At 42.7% G+C, this 16359-nt stretch overlaps 1 protein-coding gene across 4 annotated transcripts in view; it reads right to left on the bottom strand.

Moving 5' to 3' along the window:
* The window catches only part of cadm2a (cell adhesion molecule 2a), a 157526-nt gene that overhangs the window by 8007 nt on the left and 133160 nt on the right, over window positions 1-16359 (bottom strand). For 2 of the 4 annotated variants that reach the window (XM_040181280.2, XM_040181282.2), the window contains 4 exons: window positions 12118-12279; window positions 11680-11770; window positions 11403-11581; window positions 8150-8248 (listed from right to left, as the gene is read on the bottom strand). In XM_040181280.2, the coding sequence (XP_040037214.1) occupies window positions 8150-8248; window positions 11403-11581; window positions 11680-11770; window positions 12118-12279 (531 nt within the window). The remainder of the gene's footprint in view (window positions 1-8149; window positions 8249-11402; window positions 11582-11679; window positions 11771-12117; window positions 12280-16359) is intronic. The other 2 variants (XM_040181283.2, XM_078106651.1) reach the window with 1 other exon arrangement.

The following is a 16359-nucleotide window of genomic DNA, read 5'->3' as shown; positions in this document are numbered from 1 at the left end:
GAGAGGAGGATGTGATGCATTGATCTATAATCAATCTATAATAACAGCCTCAAAACCCATGTGAATCATACTGCACATCGAAATAAAAGTCAAATTTTGTGAACAGTTCACTGAAATTTGACAAAACCATACAAACTATGTTAATCCTAAATTGGTACCAAAATGGTGGGACATGAATTTGGAAATGATGTACAAAAGCTTGGGCGTATGTTTGCATATGGACGTACCAATGTGTGAGCCAACGCATCAAATATTTCTGCAAAGACACGGGAGGAGAAAGGAGGAGGCGCAGAATCGCTCGTTGACGGACTTCTGGTATGAATGTTGTTGCCAGCGACGAGGTCACCGAACTCCTGGCCTACGTGTTTATTTCCTAATAATCCGAACGATGCAGACTGCTTTAAACTGACAGCTATCAATAAGACGCCTATCTGCAGTGAGAATTTCATCAGAAGCTCCACACACTGTCCGGCGCTCTGGGATAAAAATGGCGAGACAGTACTGATGAAATAAAGAGTTTGGTTTAGGATGTAAGATACGATTGAATACTTTATCAAAGCTGGCGAAGTTAACATTCACGTGAACAATAACACATAGTAGTGGGAATTTTCTATTTATGTATATGTTTTATAGGGTATGTATGTATGTTTTTCATGAAATAAACTATAAATATAACTTCATTCTAGTAAAAGCAAAATAACTCAAAATCTTAGACTATTAGAGAACGCATATGAGGTACATGTTGAATGAAACATGAGCAGAAATATGAGGTAAGTTGTTCAGAGGTGCATAAATTAATTCAAAATGATTTAATTTTATTGTTGATGCTGCGTCATGCACATTTAAGACGTCAAACATACAAAAGGAGTAAAAGTCCATCAGTCTTGGTGTTTTGACTAGGCAGAGAGACCATTAAATGAAAGGTTGATCTACATGAGAATACATATTTTGAAAGCAATGCAATGCTTGTTCCATTACATGTATATCTTTTGAATGGTCACCCGGAGCTGAGCTTAGTGCTTTCCTTTACAGAAAAAAAGACATTTGCACCATAAATTGGTGCAGGAAATGATCTGTTAGACATCAAACATTTTCCACAGACCCCCCCCTGCACCCTTTGCTTTATGTATCCCCACTCATGTTGAAACCAAATGTACGACCTTGGTGCTACAGGAACATTATCAATTCAAGTGAGGACTCAAATATTCCATCAAGCACTCAGCTGGAGAGAAATGATGAGTCTATATAAAATATCTGCCGGCCTCCTTCTTCATTCAGGTTATCACTGGCCATGCACCAATCTGACCCTTTGGGTTCTGAGTCCTGGGCTTTGGACCGACGCAGAGTACCCGTCTGATACCCGTATTTAACTAGGCTGTCTGTGTCGCTGTGTCAAATGTCTTTTAAATGTAAGATAACATCCGGCTTGAATTCAATGTTGCTTTTATAACTGAGGATATAACAAATGAACACATAGATAGTAATCTACTGCACTCAACACTGAAAGGTTTAGCTCTGTTTGTTTGATTATCTGAATCTGCATTAAGAATTTTACGTTAGGGTTGTCTGTATTGCCTGCCAAACTGACCACATGTTGTGTTTTTCTCTTTCTCTTAACCACCGGTAAAATGTTATGTTACCTAAGAGAAAAACAAAAATGGGAAATCACTACTGAATCCAAAAAATCTACTGTGTAGAAACAAAATAAAAGCAAGTCTTGGTTACATAAAAAGGGGGATTTTTCTGTATTTAATCGCTTCCTGAATGAGCCCGTGCGACTGTTTCCTACGGTGAGTCTGATTATTGGAAATAACTGTGACCAAAAACAGACCTTGATGCGTTACATCGAACGGCTTTGCCCTGCATATTACATGATTCAGCAATAAACACAAAGGGACACATATTACTCTGCATGAATCCCGCTTTAATAATTTAGCTAAAGCTAGAGACAATATAAAGAAGTACCTGCAACGGATTGAAAGTAAAGGACTGAGTTGTCAGACGTGCCTGCAGGCTTCACTTGTTTGACGAGTCAATTATACCCAATGTTTTGGCTGGGACTAGAACTTCCCCAATCTGCATCGAAGGCTGCGTCTACTGCCAAGATGAAAGAGTCCCTGGAGGCCGTGGAAGTGGGCTGAAAGACACGTGTGCGTTTTGAATGCACGCGCCCATGCATGAGACAGAGTTAGAAAGACAGAAAAGACAAGACGCTACTGAGACAAGTGTGTGTTTGTGTGTGTGTGTGTGTCCTGGACATTATTACTTGCTGGGTCAGAGTGGATTAATTAGATCCTGAAAAACAAATTACTTCTGCTAATCATTCAATGGACTTGGACACTATCTTGAATATTCAACCACCTCTTTCTCTCTTCTCAGAATGAAAACAAATTGTGGTCAGCAGGCTAACAGCATGAAGTTATAGGCAAAGCAAGATAATTAATCATACAAATTAATTACGTCTCCTGCGATAATCAATTCATCAAAGCAGCTTCATGTTCTGCAGAATCCATAACCTCTTCAAAAGAGTAAGGCAGGGAGAGATGACCAGTGACGCCAATGTAACCCCTTTGTGCTAACTTAATCACAGATATATTCCTGCTGCTTTTCAGTTACATAAATTGCATTATCCTGCTAGTTAGCTTGGAAGAATCGCACCGCGTGAGGCAACAGCAGAGCAGCAGGACTAGCCAACGCTGAGATGAGTGATCCTGGAGGAAGCTGACACGACAAGCTCAACAACCCCCCGAGGGGGAAAGGCAGAGAAAAATGAATGAAAGACTCAATACAATGTCAACAAATAAGAATTAGACTACCTTGACTGTGTGTGTGTGTGTGTGTGAGAGCCTCTTGAAGATTGCTGAATGTGTCCCCTGCCATTGAGATTTAATGAATAGAAAGGCTATTACAATTAATTCATAACACCGGCCTCAGGATCTAATGATTGCTCTTTTTCTGTTCTACACTTTGTTCCAAATTGTTGCTATAATTCTTCCCCAAAGCGAGTTAAAGTGACAGGCTATCAATAATAATTGCCCAGCAGTAAGTGGAGAGACCTTTGCATTATGTTTTAATTTCTCCCGTGCTCCTCAGCTTTATGGTAGGAAGGGTGGAGACTGGGGAGAAGACGGTCGTGGTGCTCGATATTTAACCATTTCACCCCTCGGGGACGTCGCTACCCGAGCTCGGCCTTCCTGCCTAAAGCACATAAACCAACACGTTGCCGTGGACACCTGCTCTCAAGAATACGCGACTTTAGCCTATCACATGGCCTATTCTCTTCTCCCCATTAAAAAAAAGATCAATAGCAATGCAATAAAGCAGTTACAACTCCCTGCAAGCAGTGGAAACTGTCCCCTTCCTAATTTAATTCTCAGAAAAGGTTTTTACTGGGTCAACAGCAGCAAATAGGTGAAAGTGGGGTGAAAGACATAAAACGTGACCCGTGAAGTTCCCTTTTAAAGCCTCAATAATTTGAAACAGCAATAGTCACTGAACATTAAAATGTATGTTATTAACCATGACAGCTGAAAAGTAATGAAATTTCTAATACTTATGCTAATCTCTCAACAATTATTTTTGTATAAATTGGTTCAATGGCTTGATTATTTCCAATGTTTAATCTCAAAAAGAAGAGGGTGTAATGGGGGTTTAATTTTAAATAAAAAAATCACTGAGCATTTTTTCCAACACCTTATTGAAAGAGCACCTCTGAAAAATAATTAGCTTAAAAATGTTTATCATAATATAATAAATAATAATATTTTATAAAGGGATAAAAGTTCACCTGTTTACCAGCCTTCAAATATATGAAAATATCTAATATTAGAGTTAAATCCAAAACACATTTGGCATGTTGTTGCTTACGGCAGGAGTGTGATTTTCAGACCAATGGAAGGAAATCACTCGGCGAAGTCCATACCGCTGCCTAACCGGCAGCTATGTCAGATTAGTGCTTTGAAGTTGGAGCAGATCCGCTGGCTCCCGTCTCACTACCACAAAAAAGGAGCCGAGTGGTTCTGTTTTAATGCCTATTCATTTAGGTCAGCGCTCAATTGAAGAAGAAACTTTTGAACCCTGAACAATCAATGCTTGGGTTTCTCACCACTATCACCTCACAGAGAGAAAAAGCCTTTGTATTTGTCGTTTGAGTACCAACCACGACAAGCGGGATAGCTATGGATTCCACTGAGCCTCCAATAGCAACCGGCCCTCTGGAATCAACTCGAGACAATTAAGCGATATATCGCATATTATTGTATGCGTTTTGATTAAGGTTTCTTGTACAATTCTTTACTTCTGCCTTCCGTTGCGCTCAAGGAACGGACCAAATTATAAGATAACTCTTAATGTGCAAGGAGGTAGATGATGGGTATTGTTTTAGTGTTCCTGTCCTCTCCACAGGCAGAGACACCAGGCATGAATAATTGCTGTCTTCTCTGCAGTGGGCCCGTTTTCTGCGGCAATATCAGGCTACGGGGGCCGAGGGTGGCCACACGAATGCTGATTATGAGAAGCGAATAGTAAATATTTGAAAACAGCAAAGAAACCCTTGTGCACGGATTCAACCTTCCAGCTTCACAAGGTCAAAGCACATTTGCAAGCCATGAAAGAGCATTTGGCAAATTCTAGACAACGCAGTGGTGGATGCGGGAGGGGGGGGGGGTGTTCACGGGGGATGGGGGCATGGAGGGGGGGGGGGGGGGGGGTGATGACATTGCATAGACCTCTGATACTTAGTGAAAGAGTTATTATAGCCATTAAGGCTGGCTGGGCTATTGCAGTGTGTGTGTGTGTGTGTGTGTGTGTGTGTGTGTGTGTGTGTGCGTGTGTGTGTTGGGCATACCTGCCAGCACTTCATTAATAAAGTGAATCCCAGACTGCAGCTACATCAGTCCTGGCGTTATCCAATATGAAGGGGAAACAGAGGAATATCTCGCACACTACACCCGAAAGGTCGTCAACAGTTAAGTGTTGAAGGCATGGATTGTTGTCGAACTGTAATTACCATTAGAGCCGCTGAGTCTATAGTATGAGGTATTTATCCACTAATGTTTCTGCGAGCATGAATAAAGCTCCCATTGGGGTATTTCCACTAATACTTATTGCCAAAATCAGTTTAAAGTCCTATCTTATAAGTCCTATCATATAAATACTGCCACATTTCATATCCCACCAATGCTTTTGTGTAGATAGAAAAATATGAAATCCTGCCCTGAGAGGAACTGTACAGCTGTGCACAGGGGGATACAAATGTTTTCAGTCATTGCTTTCTAGTAATGCCGTTTCATTGTCACTCCTAGATTGTGCAGAACAATCTTATATATAGCCTAATAATCCATATCATAACCTCTCATGTGTCCCTCAAACCCCAGTAAGCTCTCCAGTAACACGCCAATACCGATCTGGTCACCGTCTAACATAACGGCAGCTCCATTTCAACTCTGGTCTTAGCTGTGAAATTCTAGGAAACAGAAGCAAAAGTGATACATTCGGCGTCAGCGAACACGCATGCGGGTGAGAGAGATTTAGTCATCAGAGGGTGAACATGTTCGCTCTGAGCAAATGTCAATGTACCGCCAATTTGTCATGACTGTGCGGTACGGGTGGATGGTGTCCGTGCTGTCGGCAGCTGTTCTTTTGGGAGTGAAATCGAGGCTTCGGCACACATAGAATATCCGCAGTGGAACATTTTTGTTTTTAACTTACATGGCTTACTGCGTTCCCAGCAGATTGCGTGTAATGCCAGCTACGGAATATCTGCATTCTTTGTGATTTCTTCCCCCGTTTAATTATTTCACATGAATTCAGCTAAAGGTTCCAGTGACAGCGTGCGACGGTCAGGTGGCTGCATCCATACAAAAAGAAACTTGCATCTTTTTTGGGGGGTTCTACATTGACAGGGGGGTATTTGTCATACTGTAATCTAAAATTGCCATTTTCAATAGTTGATGTAGTTCCTGGGATAATTTCCGCCCTTGCAGTACAATAAAATCACTACTAACACACAGAGCAACACTCACGGTGTGACTTTTGCAGAATTATTACAGATCCTGTATGTGCAGGCTTATATGGTTTGCCAAATTACTAGGATCACAAATGAACATAGCTGATGAGGTTTCACCATTCAATGCAAAATAAACTACATCTACAGTCCGTCCTGTGACGAGATCTGATCCTCGTTATTTCTCTCCTTTCAATAGCAACTGCTTAAAACTCCTCTGCTTCTCTGATCTTCTCCCAGACAGTTTCTGGTGGGAAGAAGTCGCATCCTCAGTTGTCACGATTGTGTGTTGATGAAGAGCAAGGGAGGAAGAATGCAAAGGCTGGCGCATGAAAGACGGCAGAAGAGAGAAACGTGCCCCTAAAAGAGCTCATCAGACATATAATATGCTAATGTTCAGCATACAGTGCTGCAGCGCTGAACCTACACTGTGTATTTCATCCGCCCCGGGGAAGGCAACTTTATTAAAGACAGTGCAGCTCAACAGTTGTTTGCTTTCATCCAAAAACCTGTGAAAAGACCTGGTAATGAATCAAGTAGACACATGAAAGCAGATATTGTAGTATCCTGTGACTGGGGACACGGGGGAAGGAGTCTGATATTTAGATTCCCTGAAGATACCGTAAGGGGCTCGACTCGTCTTGTGTCTCTGCACTACACAAACAGACATCACAGAACAACAGCCGAAGAGGAATATCCAACAAGACGTAGCGAGACGTCAGGCAGGGAGAGAAGAAATGGTTGATAGACAAGTGAAACTAAAGCTGTGAGGGAAAGCAAAGCAGCAGAGGCAAGGCGGAAAGGGAAAAGGGGATATCATGTCTTGTAGGGGACTTCAAAAGTAATTCAGATGAAGAATGAAGTGGCATGAATCAAAAAGAATGATGCCGCGTGAGAGAACTGCAGAAAAAATGCAGAGAATTTAGGACAGAGAAGAAATCACGTCTGAGTCTCAAACAGTTATTCAATTTACACTGAATTGTATTTGGGGCTGAATCGTTGTGTTTTGGAGAAATAATACATGTCACTTGACTCCAGATTATCCTAAAATGTCAAGTTATGACTGCAGGGCCCTTTTGACCATCTCAGTGACCTACACTGAGAGGAAGGGAGAGACTTCCTCTAAACTGTCCCTCCGCTGCGTTGGCAGCATTGTGGAGCTCCCTTAAATTGTTCCTTTTTATCACTTCAGGTCAGCAGTATTTCTATCCCTGTCGAGGACATCTTTCTGGAGACGACCAGCGGGCTCCTGGGTTGCGGCCATCACAGGCGCGAGTGACATTCTGCCGTGGCCTCGGAGGGCTCGTGCACACAATGGGCTATTCGGCGGCGTGTCCCTAACCTCGTCCAAGACGCGGCCGACATTCCTCTGGGGGCACATTGTGTGTCGCTGGCATCCCTGCGTATGCTACAATAGCTTTAGCTGCTTCCTCAGCCAAGAGGTGACATTTAACCCCCAAGGAGGCAGTTTTTTGTGGCCAAGGGGCAACGTACCAGGAATATTTTTTGCCTCTCTCATTTCATTTTCGTTTATGTAGAAATTATATTATAATGCGTTGAGGTTTGCATCACACAGAACACCAACGAGTAGTACAATGCCAACATGGTGGCGTTATGTCTATTAGGAGTCCTGATGATGACCCCGGTGGTCAGACATTTTCAGTTGGTCATTTGAGCCACAGCAGTAGTGAAGTCTTAAAAATGCCGAGGGAACAGTAGATTGTGCATTTCAACAGCTCAACTCTTTGTGAATGCAATGACCAAGTGCGTCTAAGAGACTTTGAGAACTATGAATAACGCTCGTAAATAAAAAAACACACCAAACCGAGACGTTTCAATAGACGCGCTCGATGTCACCGCCCATTAAAAAGACGCACCGGTTACGTTTATAACCCCGGAGGGAGATGAAACAAAAAAAGCTAGATTGGAAAATAAATCCTTCCCAGGAAGAATGTTTAGCATCAGATATTTTCCATATGTCAGCGTCTCGGCGTCTTGGCCTGTCAACATGAGGCATGAACACCGACGCTTCAGGCGGAGCAATAGCTGAGGGAGAGGTGGCGGGATAGAAGAGACATAAAATGAAGAGGGAATATAGAGCGGCATGCCGAGGTGGCCGCGGAGACTCGCGGGGCGGTACTGTACCTCTGCTGTCAGTGACTGTGCGGTCTGAGGCGCGGGTGGGATCTGGAGGGATGGAATGCAGGGGGGGAGTGGTGGATGGAGGCAGGGTTGTGGGGGGGTCTGGTGGAGGGAGGCGGAGGAGGAGGGGGTCGACAGACACATATATACAAAACAATACAACAACAAAAAAATGAATTCACATGAGGGGTTAGTCATACATTTTGAAACGCAATGGTCACGACATCGTACAGCGAGGGGAAACAAAAAGGCATGATCATGGCACAGTGCAAAAGCATAAACAAAAATAAGCTACAATGAGATGCTGTTGATGCAAGCCGCTGCACCGCTTATGTACCGCTCTCACAAGAAGGGGACGGGCGTAAGGTCAGAGTGACCTTGGCCTCTGACCGACGTAAATGGATCGGCTCATCTTTACGTCCACGTCGATTAGCTCAGATTTATAGAGATTCCATCCAGGATTTTCTGTGATATCACATTCACAAGAATGGCAAAGGCGTGGAAGGACCATCGCCAGAATCATAACGCCTGAGGCCTGTGCGGCGATGAATGACGGAAAGGAATATTTGGAGTACCACACCTCTGGATTTTTATCATCATTGTGATTTGAATATGAGGGTAATCTCCGTAACATAGGAACAGGATTAACCTTGACTCTGCTAGTGTTGGTTTTTGTCTTTGAGGAACGATCCCACACTGGGAGTGTGCAGTATTTGCAAGGATCATTTGAGGAGAGGGCAGCCAAGGCGTCACTGTCATTCTATTTTATTTTTTTAATTTGTCACTACAGCACAATACAAGCGGTGTTTTCTCCAGAGCCGTGTTTGTCCCCGTCACATGTTAAAGCAACAGGAGAAATGGCACCGAGACATTCTGTGACAAAGTTAATGAGGTTACAATACCACCTCGGCTTTTATGTTTGTGTCCCTCTGCTTTTCATGGCCAGCTTGAGGCTCTTAATTGGCAGCGGTACTCTTTCTCAGGGCCAACTGTCCTCAGTGTCTCGGTGACATTTCAGCCTTAGCGGGAATCACGAAGCAGCTAAGTGCATGTCTCTTGGAAAAAAAAAAAGAGTAGAGAAAAAACGTCTCCTCATTGGAAGGTAACTATTAAAAAGGTATTTTCAAAGAATTATGGCAGCAATTGTGAAAGGCTAAAAGGTGTGGTAATCACTAATGAAGCGTAGGAACAGACTGTGTGCCATTTCAACAGGACCCTCCCACATCCCATTGCCTTTTTGCAGAATATAATTCATCATTTCAATTAAGTGCGCTGGTTATTGTTGTTACATTCAGCTGAAATATGAAGGAATTGTTATATGCGGAAGGTTTTAAATTAAACATTCAAGGTGTTAAGTGATAAAGGTAAGCCAAATCAACATGCTGGATTAGGATTTGTTTTCTTTAAACTCTGGTAATCAGATCCACACATGGAAAGGCAATCTTCTGATCTGTAGGTTCATTCTGCCTAGAAACCCACAGATCTTTTTGTTTCAATACATCCTTCATGAAAGATTTGACTTTAAAAAATAAGGTCTTACCCAGTGAATATAAATATTGGTAGTCAATTTCTAACATTGCGTTTGTCTTTTCACAGAAGCATTTGGATGAGTGTGAAAAACAAAATATAGTGTGATGAGATGAAGCTAAAGTTGTAAAAGGTTTCTTTTTGATCTTGAATTTACCTTCTTTTAATTTTGCATGCTGAAGATAAAGTTCTACGCCATTAAAAATTCCTTCTTTTAGAGGATGTGATTATATTTCTCTGACATTTAAATCCTTTCTTCCGTACGGGGATCTACTAGAGCGCTTTACTGTCAATGCCTTTAATTTGGTGAATGCCGTGGCCAAGTCAAGTTCTCATTTCTTCATTTTGTAAATGACCGCCTCATTTAGAGTAAATTAGAGAATAAATCAGCTTTGGCTTTAGAGCATCGCCACCATGGCAACCTATCAATCAGAGTGGAGGCGTATCAATGTGTATCCCTCTCTAACTCAAGCCGCTCGGCCAAACATGGTCAATTCTGGCTCAAAAGAACCCGGTGGCGATGGCTAAAACGTGAGACTTGAAGCCTAAAAACGATAGTCAACAAACAAATCGGCAATGTCACGGTGGCTCCATCCTCTTTTTTTATGCAGGCTATGCATATTACATGATATTTCACCCGGAGGAATACCTGACAAGTCTTCGAAACACTTGCGAAAAGTGATGCAGAGAGAGACTCAAAAGCACATCCAAGACTGGGATCATTTTTTTCCTAAAACGGTCATTCAAATTGAAAACTAAGAAAATGAATATGTTGGAGAGAATGGTTGTCGAGATGCTGAAAGCAATGATTGTCTGTCCTGCAGAGAGTTGTAGGTAAATACGCACTCTAAATGGCACTAAAATCTTGTAGCGTAAACTCAACATTAGTCCCCTCCTCTATTATCTCCCCTTTTAGTTAGTTACAACTGAACAAATAGCACATAAGAAGGACAGTCTAGAAGTTACTGGAAAAGACAGCTTTCTCTCCTATTAGTCTGATTAGATCTGCTTTTAAATCAGAGAGCAAATGAAACACCCCCTAAGTGCTTGTCACGATTAATGTAATATTCTATTGATCCAAAATGTATTCTGCTTCCAGTCCTATGAAGTCTCTGGCCAAAAACTACCAGCATTTTCATCCTAAGTCATTGCCAAAGCCAACGGTGAAACAGTGACGTAACGGCTCTCCTTATTTTTAAATATTATTCCGTAATGCCAGGAGACAAATGGCACTGGATAAACAGAAGTGAGGATGAGCTATCTGTTTTCCCTGAGTCCCTTTATCCCCCACCTCCTCTGGCATTACTAGGCATTACTTATCCTTCCTGGTGAAATTCCTGACAACGCAGCACTAAATTGTGCCACCCTCACACATTTCCCTGCTGTGTGCATGTGTGTGTTTGTGTGTAGGATCTGGGACGCAGGTTTATTTAAGGAAAGGCGTTGGTGGCATTTGTGTCACCCAAGGCCCTTATTCTCCCTGTGAGAGATGGCACCACTAATGACTCCGGGCACTGATATAGTATGCAGATCAGGATGTATTATAATCCTGGGTTCTTTCTGCAATGGATTTTGGAGCGAGTGCCTGTGAGGTTCATACTTTCCCCCCCCTTTTTTGTGGCATTATCGGAGTTCAACGCATCCTGCATTGCAGCTTTTTTTCCCTCTTGCAGTTTCTCTACCTTTGGAAACGAAACACTACCCACGTCAGCCTTTCCGTTTAACTCACCATAGACGTAGAGCACGTATTCAGCACTACTGGTCCCTAAGTGGTTGCCGGCTTCACAGCGGTAGGTGCCATTGTCCGTCTTGTTGAGTGAAGTAAAGGTGAGCTCCCTCCCCTCTACAATCATCCTGTCCAGGTCAGGAAGTTCACCCCCGTCCTTTGTCCACATAACAGGATCGGGCCTGGGAGGTTAGATGATGAAAGAGAAGAGGTGTGATTTATTTTCTGAAGCGTCATCTAACAGGGTGACATAAACCATTACAGAATTTGAGTGACTTACGAAGGGTTTCCTTTGGACACGCATTCCAGCTTTAAGTACTGACCCTCCTGGGGGACAGCGAGGGAGTGGACGATCTGCACACGAGGAGCATCTAGGAACGACGGGATTACATGTACATAAAAAATATTGAGCTTAACATCCCGTAATTGACTTAATGTTGTGATTAAATGATTAACACAAATATTCAAAATCAAATGTTTACAATATGTCATTACAAGAACACTGTCCTGATAGAAACCCAGCACGTGGACTTCTCTATAAATGATACATTATTAAACTTTCTTTCCCATCCAACAGGATTCTGCAGCTGTAAAAGCATTCTTGGTAACTTCCTCTTTAATGTATTTCCTCTTCCGTACGCTCCATGTGTGTGTATGTGTGTGTGTGTGTGTGTGTGTGTGTGTGTGAGTGTGTGCATGTCTCAGTCTGTGCACTCACAGTGGACCTCCAGTACTTCGGTAGCTTGCTGTGGTGTCTGTGCGAGGGCCACATGGTCCACTTTGCAGGTGTAGGCCACTCCATCATCATTTCTGTCCACGTGCAGCTGCAGAGAGCTCCGTACTGTAAATGTCTTCCCGCTTGCATTCACCTCTTTGGCACCTTTGGAGAAAAGTTGCATACTATCACAGATGCAGCACATTTATCTTGCAAGGTGTGAGGGCTCCGCATTAATGTGACTCCCCTGTGCACAACATGCCCTGCTTTACCACCACAGCCCGACCTAACAAGGCCTACCCATGTAGACAGGGGCCTATCATGTGACGCTAAAAGGATTTCTCACAGTATCTTTATACCTACATCTATGGCTTCATCACAGTTAATGAGGTTATAGTGAATTTGTGAGGAATTGTGCAGAAACAGAAAATACTTAGCACAAAATAATAGAGTTTAAAACAAACAAACAATCTCACATCCCAATACTCCCTGGGTGTTGCTTTGGCATCTCTACGACACAAAACCCATTCTATGCTCAAACCCACTTGCCTCACTTGTAGCCAGAGGCTCTTTGAATGTAATGTGTATATTTAGATCGTAGGCCTTTTTAACTAACATCTTTGCCAGGTGCTTCCTGCGCTTCATCGCTCCTGCAAAATGCCTTAATCTCACCTAACACTGTCACTTTCCTCTTCCTCCAACCCATCCACCGGACAACCACCCCTACTGGGACCGAAACATTACCAGGGGCCAATCAGCTCTTTGACAATAACTCTCGCCTTGTTACAAAGAATCATTACACACAGTCTTCTCCATGTGGACAGCTTGCTTTCAGAGCTGTCCAGACCACACCCGCCGCGTAACACCATCCAAACAGCTGGGTTAGCTCAATGAGTTCATGTCCATTAGCGGCCCAATCTTTGCCAAGGCATCGGAGGAATCCTCCAACTCAGCTTACTAAAATGGTCTACATGATGTCGGGAAATTTGGCTCGCTTCTTGAGCACATCATTCCTTTTTATTTCCACATTTGCCATTCCCAATGAAATGGGCCTTAGATAATCCTAATGTTTAAGAATGTTCCACGACCGACCCTCATGACAGCGATCTTTGACCACCGCATTAACGTTGTCATAATTTTATTGGCTCGCAATGAATCATCATTCCTGAAAGCAGCGATGCTGAGCAAGAAGAGAGGTGCATTTAACAAGAAGGTCCACTAGTTGACTCCCGCTGATTTCTACCCTCCACACCTGACTGTCCTTGAGCTCAGCAGCCCGTACCTGGTCTCAGGTGCTACGTGCTCAGTCTAAATGACCAGAATTGAAACACCAAACAGAAAGACAGTGGACTAATATCCTCTACTTACCCCTGAAGACCTCCTTAATGCTTGCTGTTGATCACCTTCCCAATTGTTAAAAACAAGAATAACCCCGTAGATGTGAAATTTTCTCCTAAATTCAGAACCGCTAAGGAGATGTTGTGTAATACAAATGACCATCCTGCTGCAGACCACACACATGCCAACTCCCACAACTCTCCACCGCTGGATCTGTTTTTATGTTCTAGGAATGATAATTAAATTGGTAATATGTGACCAGCCCAAGCAGGTATTTTTAACAGTTGTCCTCTGAGGCTGGTTGGTCTGCTCAGATCATCCAGCAGCCACCATTTTAAACCATCTCAAGCGTTCATTCATACTCCTTTAGGATTTTTTTTTCATAATAGGAACAAAAATACTGTAATACTGCATTCAGATGTCCAGGCTTATTGCCTCATTCAGGTGTTGCCCTACTTTGTAAAATGTCCCTTTGTACTCATCATAAAAAAATAAGTCTCTCTCTCTCTCTCTCATGCTGGCCGTCTTTGTTTGTATTTACGCTCCATATCCTTCTCTGCTATGCACTCATCTGCTCCACTTTCCAAGCATTCTACCCCACTGTCTCCTTTCCCTCTCCATTCTGCCAATCAACCATTCTCCTCAGCCCCCCCCCCCCCCCCCCACCACCCCGCTCCTCAACCGATGCAATGAGCCCGCCTCCCCAAGAGATGAATGACTGACAGGTCTGCAGTGCTGGCAACATCCGCCCAGACAACAAAAGAGAGGGGTACTTTCTGGATTTTCAAATCTCTAGATGCTGTAACACTCTCCCGTTCTCAGACTATTCCTATCAGCTATACCACGTCCTCATAGACTGCTTCTTCCTGCCCTTTTGTCTTTCCATCAGCTCAACTTGTCTTGTTCTGTCTGCAGAAGGTTCCTCACACAGATGGACTGTAATCTTATTTACCTAAAGTTTCAAATTCCTTTATATTTTTGTATGAAAAATTGAAAAAGTATGTAATGACTTTGATGCTTAAACTCAATAGATAATCCTGAAATTGGATAAAACCCCACCCCCCAAAAATTAAAAATAAATTCCTCTATTTATTATTGCAGCACGGCATTCATCAAAATAACACAGGATTATTTCTAAAAGTTAATTTATAGTATGTTTTATTCAATCTTTTGAATCTTTTTTACATTCTTAAAAGTCTCTGTAAGATTGAGGAATGCAATACTACAGAATGTGCTTTATTGGAGTTCAATAAAATCATTTTTTGGTCCAAGGCTTTTTAGATCCACTTTGAGAACCGAACAACAGTTGTCTAACAGCAATTAAGAACTTTGTTCAAATGTGTCAATCTGCATGCACTCAGGGCTTCTGCACGGTTGTGTGTGCGGGCGGGACTGTGTGTGCATATGGCCCTGATAGAAGATACACTATAATTGGTCTATAAATATCTTATCACATTTTAGCTGCAGCTGAAATGAGCAGCTGACATCGTGCTGCCATTACAGGTCATGGTTGTCAATCAAAAAATATATTTTGAAGTGAATTTGATTGTTGGAAACATACTAATCATATTTTGATAAATACCGGTGTTACTTTTAGCAAAAAAGTATTCTCCTTTTGATACACACTGTAGTTTTTTACAGAATTCTTTCAACAATAAAATATTCTTTCTATATAATTTAAAACAAATCTGACATCCCATTTATACAACGTCAAGATTTGTAGTATTCAAATTCCTCTAAAACTTTAGAGGAAACATTCTGTATTTTAGTATCTTCATTATTTAGAAAAGACAAAATGCAAGGCCAAATCCCGGTGTATTGTAAATATTCAAATATACACAATGTACACCATGTTCACCTGTGGGACCTTCCATCAACAAAAAACCTGCCAGCATTTGGCTGCTCACAGCTCTGCATTGTTGGTGCGAGCCATGACATTGCCTTGAAGGATTAGAAATGAAAATGACAGCCGTAAAAGTGTGACCCTTTCATGCCATTTGGTAAGAGAGCGACGACCCAGGAAAAGAGGACGCGGGACGGAGAGAAGAGAGACGGAAGCGGACTGCTGGCGCGGCGGATCTGTTATCAACAACAGCGACGCAGCTGACTAATCCTGGCAGCGGCGTTCCACGGCTGACTCAATATACTGCAGCCCATCTGAGATTTAAAACAATTTGCCTGTGAAATCGCCTCTGGGTGTTGGTGAGGACGAGCAAAATATATGACGCTCTAAAATTATTTATCAAAATATTAAGATTGCATTAGAATCTACAATGCAAAAAAAAGAAGAAGCTGCACGGCCATAGATGTGGCTTAATACTGAAACAAGTGCACTAATGAACAGCTGGCTCCAGCTCCAGCGCCGTCCACCATCTTCTCACATATCCTGGGTACCCTGCAGCGTTACGGAGCTGCCGTACCAGTTTGACCCTGCACTTAACTGACGGCTGACTACGACCAGGCAGACACTGTCGAGTTTCTATGCTATCAGTGCCTGGCAGAGCCGCCACAATGTCTTTTCTGACATGGAACTCTCAGAGCATTTACAGCTAAGAAATGTCTGCTGTGGATCCTGGAGACAGGTTTTCTACAGCCCCTCAAAGGGAGAGGTCTGATAGGTCTTGGTGCCTTGGCATTTAAAACTGGACAGGTGCTCCACCTCCAGGATGTTGCTCTTAATGAACAGAGACAGCGGGGGCAGCGGTATGATCTTATCTTCTTTGGCCACGGCGCTCCAGTCAAACTCCGTTAACCCGCTCACACACTTTCATGATGCCAGAGAAAGAGAATGAATTAGGTGCACCTCCACCTCGTCATATTAAATCAAGGTGAATCAAAAAGAAAGAAAGAAAGTGGAGGTAGTGCGTGGAACACTGATGATATGTTTGCTCTCCATTTTGTGGTCGA

This window comes from Gasterosteus aculeatus, chromosome 7 (assembly GCF_964276395.1).
Source record: "Gasterosteus aculeatus chromosome 7, fGasAcu3.hap1.1, whole genome shotgun sequence".
Taxonomy (NCBI): Eukaryota; Metazoa; Chordata; class Actinopteri; order Perciformes; family Gasterosteidae; genus Gasterosteus; species Gasterosteus aculeatus.
The sequence above is the reverse complement of the archived record's forward strand: the minus strand, read 5'-3'. Positions and strand labels throughout refer to the sequence as shown.